General features: G+C 47.2%; 1 protein-coding gene across 2 annotated transcripts in view; it reads right to left on the reverse strand.

Moving 5' to 3' along the window:
• The window catches only part of AMFR (autocrine motility factor receptor), a 63,410-nt gene extending 54,800 nt beyond the window's left edge, over positions 1-8,610 (reverse strand). The window contains exon 1 of one of the 2 annotated variants that reach the window (XM_031002794.3): positions 8,142-8,610. In XM_031002794.3, coding sequence (XP_030858654.1) covers positions 8,142-8,396 — 255 coding nt within the window. In that variant the 5' untranslated portion in view covers positions 8,397-8,610. Of the gene's footprint in view, positions 1-7,979; positions 8,109-8,141 lie in introns of those variants that run through there. The other variant, XM_031002795.3, reaches the window with a different exon arrangement.
• Positions 8,611-9,414: the final 804 nt, after the last annotated feature.

A 9,414-nucleotide genomic window follows, 5' to 3' on the forward strand; every position in this document is an offset into this window, starting at 1 on the left:
GAATTTATGTAAAAAGTAGATAAGCTGTTGTGAACTTTGTAACCAAAGCTACAAAGGATTGAAAGCAATCCTTATTTTAAGATTATAAACAAAGTTTTTTAAAACACCTTAATGATTATTAATAACTATTCCATGTCTATTTATAGAAAAATGCCTTAATTATAATGATTATATGTTAATTACAAATACTGACCCGGCACAGTATCTCGCACCTATAATCCCAGCACTTTCGGAGGCCAAGGTGGGGGGATTGCTTGAACTCAGGAGTTCAAGACCAGCCTGGCCAACATAGTGAAACCCCATCTCCACAAAAGATACAAAAATTAGCCGGGTGGGGTGGTGTGCACCTGTAGTCCCAGCTACTGAGGAGGCTGAGGTGGGAGGATCTCTTGAGCCCAGGAGGTCAAGGCTGCAGGGAACCGTGATTGCACCACTGCACTGCTCCAGCCTGAGCAACAGAGTGAGGCCTTGTCTCAAATAAATAAATAAATAATATTGTGTCATACATATAACTTCTCAACTTCAGTTAACAAAGGCTTGAAAAATTGTAAATACAATTCAGCAACCCTGATGCAAAAATCCAAAATCTGAAATGCTCCAAAATCCAAAACTTTCTGAGCACCAACATGGCGCCACAAGTGGAAAATTCCACACCTGACCTCATGTGACGAGTCGCAGTCAAAATGCAGACTTACAACAGTTTACTCAGTGTCCCTAAGGGAAAAATGAAACTACCTTCAGGGTATGTGTATGAATGAGATGTATATGAAATAGAGGAATTTCATGTTTACATTTGGGTCCCATCCCCAAAATATTTCATTATGTATATGCAAATATTCCAAAATCCAGGAAAAAAATCCCAAATCCAAAACTTCGGGTCCCAAGCATTTTGGATAAAATATTCTCAACCTATACTGAAAGAAACATAACTGGAGCATTCCTCATTTAAAAGCACTGGCTCATGTCTATAATCCCAGTACTTTGGAAGGCCAAGGTGGGTGGGTTGCTTGAGTCCAGGGGTTCGAGACCAGACTGAGCAACATGGCAAAACCCCATCTCTACTAAAAACACAACAAATGTAGCCAGGCGTGGTGGTGTGTGCCTGTAGTCCCAGCTACTTGGGAGGCTAAGGTGGGAGAATCACCCTAGACACAGGGAGGTCGAGGCTGCAATGAGCCCAATCGCACCACTGTACTCTAGCCTGGGCAATCGGAGTGAGACTCTGATTCAAAAAAAAAAAAAAAAAAACTGCTTAAAAAAAGTAAACTAAAATAAAATAAATCCCTGAATCAGGCACAGTGGAACACGCCTGTAATCCCAGCACTTTGGGAGGCAGACGAGGGAGAATCACGACGTCAGGAGTTCAAGACCAGCCTGACCAACATGGTGCAAGCCCATCTCTACTAAAAATACAAAAATTAGCCAGGGGTGGTAGTGCTCTCCTGTAATCCAAGCTAGTCAGGAGGCTGAAGCAGGAGAATCGCTTGAACCCGGGAGGCATAGGTTGCAGTGAGCCGAGATCATGCCACTGCACTCCAGCCTAGGTGACAGAGTGAGACTCCATCTCAAAAAAAAAAAAAAAAAAAACGCCGGGCGCACTGGCTCACACCTGTAATCCCAGCACTTCGGGAGGCCGAGGCGGGCGGATCACGAGGTCAGGAGATCGAGACCATCCTGGTTAACTCAGTCAAACTCCATCTCTACTAAAAATACAAAAAATTATCCGGGCACATGGTGGGCGCCTGTAGTCCCAGCTATTCGGGAGGCTGAGGCAGGAGAATGGAGTGAACCTGGGAGGCGGAGCTTGCAGTGAACCGAGATCGCGCCACTGCACTCCAGCCTGGGCAACAGAGCAAGACTCCATCTCAAAAAAAAAAGGAAATATGTGCACACATGTTTGTATAATATGAAGGTGTGAACTGTCAAGGACTTGATCAATTTGGGTATTTCTTAGTCTCCTACTTAACAACAGTACTTATTACACGAATTTGATAATTGCCATTTCTGGAAGAGAGAAGCAGGTAACAGGGAGAGAGATCTACTTTTCACTGCATGTCACTTCTGTATTCCTTAACTTTTTTTTTTTTTTTTAAATTTTAGACAGAGTCTCACTCTGTCGCCCGGGCTGGACTGCAGCGGCGCATTCTTGGCTCACTGCAACTTCCACCTCCCAGGTTCAAGCAATTCTCCTGCCTCAGCTTCCCAAGTAGCTGAGATTACAGGCACCTGCCACCATGCCTGGCTAATTTTTGTATTTTTAGTAGAGACGGGTTTCACCATGTTGGTCAGGCTGGTCTCAATCTCCTTACCTCAGGTGATCCTCCCGCCTCAGCCTCCCAAACTGCTGAGATTACAGGCGTGAGCCACCATGCTGGGCCTGTACCCCTTAACTTTTGTACCCTGAGCATGCATTATCTATTTTTAAAAATTTTTTTAAAGTTTAGAATCTACTAAACTAACCTGACCAGTTCTGCAATTCCACATTATTTTTCTCACCATATGATGACAAACTGATGAGTAACAAACCAAAACAAGTTCTCCTGTTACAGCACAGTATTTCAACTATGGCCAGGCGTGGTGGCTCATGCCTGTAATCTCAGCACTTTGGGAGGCCAAGGTTGGTGGATCACCTGAGGTCAGCAGTTCAAGACCAGCCTGGCCAACATGGTGAAATCCCATCTCTACTAAAAATACAAAAAATTAGCTGGGCATGGTGGTGCACACCTGTAATCTCAGCTACTTGGGTGGCTGAGGCAGGAGAATTGCTTGAACCCAGGAGGCGGAGATTGCAGTGAGCCGAGATTGTGCCATTGTACTCCAGCCTGGGCGACAGAGAAAGACTCTGACTCAAAAAAAAAAAAAATATTTCAACTATATTAAAACACGTCAGAATGTTTCTCATAGCTATAGTGCTGTCAAAGCTTCAAGTCATTTTTTAAAAACTCACCAAATGCCTTTTTTTTTCCAGTCTACACAAAATAAAAACAAGTTTTACTTGTCCCCGTTCAGAGTGTAGCAGGCCAGGCAGCAGTGATCCCAGCAACCCTGACTTACTCAAGGCTCAAAGTTAATTCCCTTCACTCCAAGGCCCGGCAGGAAAATGTCCCTTCCAGAATGGTTCTACTCTTCCACTGGAGAAAACAGAAACTAAATTATAAAATAGTTAGGCCTGCCTGGGAGAAAAAGAGTGGAAGGTGCATTTATCACCATGTAACCCTACAGGTGTTTTTGACCCTGTAAAATGTTGGCCACCAACAGGGGCTTATTTATGACCTTGCGAAGACATGGGATTAAACTACTAGGAACCTATTCCAAGACATGGTCAATCTGGATATTTCTTAGACTCCTGCCTACACCAGCACCACTCCCCTGCGCCCCCTACCATTTGGTGGTTTCCTCCCTTTAAGGACAATTCACGTATTGTTACCTCTCTGCAGGCTCCCAGAAACAAACACATAATACAAACATGCACACACTCCCCCTCATCACATAGATGATAACTGTGTTCCTTCTTTAACAAGACTAGGGAAATAGACGAGAGTCCGCATGCAAAGCATACCTAGGAGGTGATCAAATAGCAGTCCTCTTCTCCCTCACCCGGAAGACATTCCTTTTATTTTTAATTTATCTAGGCTCACATCCAATTATTCACAAGTTTAGTCTTTTTTCCTTCAGCTGCCCCAACATTTCTGGAGCTAACATTTTTCCCTCATATACCTTGAAATAGTCAACTCATAAAGACTAAAACCTAGGAAGTCACTTTCAGCTCTTAATTTTGTTTTGTTTTTTTTTGAGACCAGAGTCTCACTCTGGCCCAAACTGCAGTGCAGTGGCACAATCATAGCTCACTGTAACCTTGAGCTTCTGGGTTCAAGCAATCCTCCTGCCTCAGCCTCCCAAGCAGCTAGGACTACAGCACAGGCCACTACACTTAATTTGCATAATTAAGTCAGAACCTTGACAGTAGTTTCGTATTTCTATTTCTCCATTTACATGTCTTGCTCTTAGAATTTTAGAAGCAGGTATTTTATATCTTTAAAGGGTTGTAAAACAAATTAAATAAGGAAGTTGCAGAGCCTAAAATATTCACCATCTGAGAGCACTTTAGAGAAAAATTGGCTGACTCTTATTTTAAAAAGCCTATTTTCACATAATTATAATGGTGAGTAATTTTTTTTTTTTTTTTTTTTTTTTTTGGTAGAGCAGGGGGTCTCACTATGTTGCCCAGACTCCTGGGCAGCTCCTGGCCTCAAGCAATCCTCCCACCTCCTGCCTCAGCCTCCGCCTCTCAAACTGCTGAGACTGCCGGTGTGAGCCACTGAACCCAGCCCTTAAGTTTTATAATAATACGAAAATCGGCTCTTTAAAATAGGATTCAGCCAATTCTCTAAAGTGCTCTCAGATAGTGAATACTTTAGGCTCTGCAACTTCCTTAATTTATTTAATTTGTTTTACAACCCTTTAAAAATATAAAAACCATTCTTAGCTGTTAAGACAAAAACAGGCCTAGTCAAATAGGCCACGAGTTTGCCAATCCCTGTTCTAAATGGTCAATTCACTTTTATCCACTTTTGTTTGTGGTCATTTTTCCCCTTGAGAGTTCTATTTAAATGATATTATTTGCATAATTAAGTCAGAACCTTGACATTAGTTTCATATTTCTATTTCTCCATTCACGTATCTTGCTCTTAGAATTTTAGAAGCAGATATTTAAGAAAGCAGAAAAGGGAACTAATAAAAGTAATGAGTAAGAATTAAAAAATGAAAAAGCCAAAACACCTGAACAATCCAAAACCATGCTAGAATGGACCAAGAGGTAGCTGAATGGAAGCATTATCTGAGCAATGTAAAATAGTCCAGAAATGAGTAACAAAATAAAAACTCATCTGAAATGAAACTTTAGGATGGAAGTTTTAGAAAGACAAGGAGAAACAAATGCTCAGGTCAAACCCACATATTTGTTAGTGTAAAAACCCTGAAGTCTCCTCCCAAATCCTTTCTCAATGTCGTGCCTGAGGGCCACCTGGAGAGGCCCCCTTGGGAGGAGGAAGTTTTAGGTCACTAGATCTCCTGTCCTCTTCCCACTCTACCTAAATCTATCTTCCACACTGCTCCCAATCTTCTAAAAGAAATCATGCCAGCACCCCCACTCCTCCATGCCCCACCCCCACTTAAGCCCCATCAATGGCTTCTCTCACTCCACAAAATACTGTCCACACTTGGTAGAGCAAGCAAGGTCAAGGTTACATGACATCACACTCTAGCCTCTTCCTAGATCAGTTTTTCAACCACTAGTGTTCCTCAAATCACCTAGGGCATTCATTAAAATGAAGATTCCAAGGCTCCACCCTTCTCTCTGAAATGGATCCCCAGGGAAACTACATTTTACAAGTACCCCAGATGACCACATACCAGGCTGCCAGAGGTCCACATTTTGAGAAAGAAACCTTCAAGGGGGTTGCTCACCTCCTCCTCTCACAGCAGAGCCACCTGCCCCACCTCCCTCACCTCCTCCCCACCTCCTTCACCCCCGGTCTCCTCTTCACCTTCTCAACCTCCTCTTAAATCAGAAGATTCAACAGACTTTTAATTTAACAGCCCAGCTTCCGGACCACCCTGCCTGTGCCTAGCACTGTCCTCCCCATGCCAGACCGAGCTCCACATGCTGGTTTCTCTATCTGGAATACCCATTGCTACTGGTTGAGACCCTTCCCACCTTCCAAGCTGGTTCAAACACCACCTTCCATGAACCCTTCCCTGGGCACAATTCCTTTCTTTTTCCTCCAAACTCTGCTTCATTTTATTTATCTATTATCCCCTATAAAATTTTGCCATATTACTGAGGGTAGGGGAAAGTGTTGTTCACAGATATGACCTCCAAAGTGCCCAAAATAACACCTTCGAAAGGTTTTAAATTGTGTTTGTTCATGAAAAACCTCCTGTGATGCTATCAGACCGATATTATTCTAAACTGTGCTCTAAAAAGATAAGTTTTGGGAATTACAATATGTTAAACAATATCTAGCAGGACTTGCACTGGCAGAAGGATCAGTCTTTGTTTTGTCTCGCTTGGCCTTGGCAGGCAGTGTTTGTGAAAAAGTTGAATCTGAATTCAGTAGGACTAGGGGAGGGCGCAAGGAGGATCCAGTTGACAAAGGCACCACCACATAGGGTATTCACTCAACAATCTTAATCTGTCCCACCACTGGGGAAGGCTTTTGAGATTGTCACTTCTACTCAGCTGCTAAAGCAGAAACTACATATACACTGAGTGATGAGACAAACAGTGAGCACATGGAGGGTCTGAGAAACCAAAGCAGGCCAAAGTAAACACGTGGAGACCCCAGAGGAAAGATGGAAGAAAAACAGCACTAGGATCAACTGAGAAATGAAAATATCATCAGCAGAGAGTAAGAAGTGATACACTTGCCAGAGGTAAGACCTCTACTGAAAATGCTGGAAGAAAAGGAAATTTCCTAAAAAGTAATCATCATCACAGAAAATTCAACAGCTTTTATGTAATGTTTTCTGAAGAGGTATTAACCTTAGAATCTGAACATGGCTTTTATCAAAATAAAGTCCTGCGGGGGGAAATCCATTAAACAATACCAGTGTTGTTATATAAATAAAATAAGGGTTCCTTCTCAAAGGCTTATTTATATCTTAGACTTAAAAAATATCAAAGACTACATTATAATCTTAACATGGCAAAAACACTCTCCATATCACTTTGTTTACCTGCTAACTCAAATGCAAAAACAGATTTGAAATTAAGCAAGAGATGTGTGTTGAGTTCTTTGGCTTCTCCCTTCTTTAGGACTGTAAAGTTCAGCTTTACACAGCAGTAGACAAACAGGAACTTCACCCTTCACTGCCTTCTACTAAACTCTCCATCAGAAGGACCAGGAGACTTAATCTACAGCCCACAGAGTCCATAAATCCCACCGCTTCCTGATGAAGCACAGTGGGACTAATTACAACAAATGAGTTGCATATCATACTATCAACTTGGAATATTAATCTCTCCGTCATTTACAGCCTACTTTCAACCCCAAATGGGAACTCGCAAGGAGACAAGATCCAAGAAGCCATATTAAATCCCAGTGAGGCTTTAAATCCTGGAGAAACTTTTCTGATCACTGCGGGATTTACATGAGTATTCAAGGCCAAGATGAAAGCAAAATTCTCTAGCCAAAATACCGTTGATCTGCTCAGTCTGAAATTATCTGTTCTAATGAACGAAACCAGCACGTGTGCCTTATCAATGCTGCTTATCTCGCAGGGGCAGACAACCTGGAAACTGTGTTAGAATAGATCCTCAAATAAGAAACATTCAGTTAAAATGATGGGCTGCCTCTTGACACTGTGAATGTTTTGCTGCGTTCAGACATCAAAGGAAAACTGTCATGAACATCAGGTAAAGGCAGCAGAAAAGGAAGCACAGTTTGGTGTTTGTTTCATTACACAGCTCCCAAAGGGGACAATCGAATACTAAGCGGCAAAAAAGTTGTGGGAGACGGCCTCTCTCCAACGGGAATGTCCAAAGACACCTGAGTGCCGAAAATTCCCCCATACTCAACGTCTGAATTCTCCCCTCTGCCCTCTCCTCTTCGTCGGAAGAAAATCCGCTAACAATCCCATGCTTGACCAAGTGGGAAAAGCTTTCAACTTCACTCTACTTCGTCCAACCCTCGGGATAACGCACTCCCAGATCCCGACCTCCCCTTGAACCTGCCCTCTGAGATCTTCTAGTTTCTCCCGAGGGTCCCTCAGAAAACCCAGCCCGTTCCTCCCCACTGCCCCTTCACCCCTTCCCCTGCCCCGGGCCCCGTCCGCGCCCCAGCGCAGACCATCACCCGCCGCCTCCCCGACCCGCTTCCCGGAGCCCTCAACGCTGCCCTGCCCCTCGGGGCCTCCTCCTCGCAACCCCACGCGATGTTCCTCCCGCCCGCGGCCCCCTCCCCCTCCCCGCGCCTCACCACTCTCCCTCGGCAGCGCTCCCGCGGGCAAGGCCGCGCCCCCCAGGCGCTCGCCCTCGGGGGTCCCTGGCGGAGGGGCCCCTTGGCCCACCACGCCCCCGCGGATAAAGGGTGACGCAGCGGACCCCGCCCCTGCCCCGCGGGCCCGGCCGCCTCGCTCACCCACACGAAGAGGCTGTCTGAGAGCAGGTACTGGGCCACATCGCGGGCCCGGGGTCCCCCGGCGCTCGGCCGGGCGGGCGCCGGCGGCTCAGGCTGCAGCGAGGCCGTTAGCTGGTCCGGCTCGCCGGGGCCGGCCTCGGGCTGGCTGAGCGCGCGGTAGGCGCTGATGATGGTGCCCAGCAGGGCCAGGCCGCTGAGGCCCGTGTAGGTGCGGAGGCTGGGCCAGGGGAAGCGCTCGAGGAAGAGCAGCGGCATGGCGGCAGCGGCGACCTCTGGCCCCCAGGCTTCCCCGCGCTGCGGCCGGGCCGCTACGGCGGCCTCGCGAACGGCGCCCACGGGCTCTGGCGTAGCTGCCGCTGCCGCCGCCGCCGCCGCGCCGGGCCGGGCCGGGCCGCTCCTGGCTGCTGGCGCCGCTCCGCCCCGCGCTGCTCCCGCTGCTGCCCCTGCCGGCGCGGAAGAGCCTCGGCGGGCTCGGGGCAGGCCGCCGCCCCCAGCGGGACGCTGGCGGGACGGGCGCAGGGGCGCGGCCTTCGTCCCCCGCCCCCAGCGGTCGCGCCGCCGCCTAGCGGGCGTAGGCCCGGGCCTCAGGCCCGGGGGCCGGCACCCAGCATCATCCGCCGTCCGCACCACGGCTGGGCTGGGCCCGCGGACACAGAGGGCACCTGCTCCGGCCGCGGCGCAGGGGTCACTCGGGCCCGCAGGCGCTGGCAGGCGGGCAGGGCCTCAGGGCGCGGGGGACCCTGGCCACCAGGCCGTCGGCCACTTGCCCCCCGCCCCCCCCATTAACCCTCTGAAGAGGTCACCCCCGAGCACTCCTAGGGGCCGCGCAGCCTCCCTGGTGCCCGAAACCCCAGAAGAAAGAATATTAACAGTCTTTCAAGTTTCTGCTGTTTGCTAGTAGCCTCCAGCAGAAACTAAAAAATGAACCTGATTTAGCGGGAAATAAAAATGTGTTCCCTCATACCCCAGAAGTGAGAATGTCAAATGGTGCAGCTGTCTTGGAAAATAACCTGTCCTTTCCTTAAAGTCAAACAAGAGTGACCATTTGACCCAGTAATTCCACTCCTCTAAGAAAAGTGGAAACATACCTCCACATAAAACTTGTACACAAATGTTGATTACATTCTAACAACCAAAAGATGGGAACAACGCTAATGTCCATCAAGCGATGAGTGGATAAATGTGATATATCCATAAAATGTACTATTCGGCCATAAAAATGAACTGCTGATACATGCTACAATAGGAACGAACCTTAAACACGTGCTAAGTC

The sequence above is a fragment of the Gorilla gorilla genome, chromosome 18 (assembly GCF_029281585.2).
Source record: "Gorilla gorilla gorilla isolate KB3781 chromosome 18, NHGRI_mGorGor1-v2.1_pri, whole genome shotgun sequence".
In the NCBI taxonomy this organism is placed as follows: domain Eukaryota; kingdom Metazoa; phylum Chordata; class Mammalia; order Primates; family Hominidae; genus Gorilla; species Gorilla gorilla.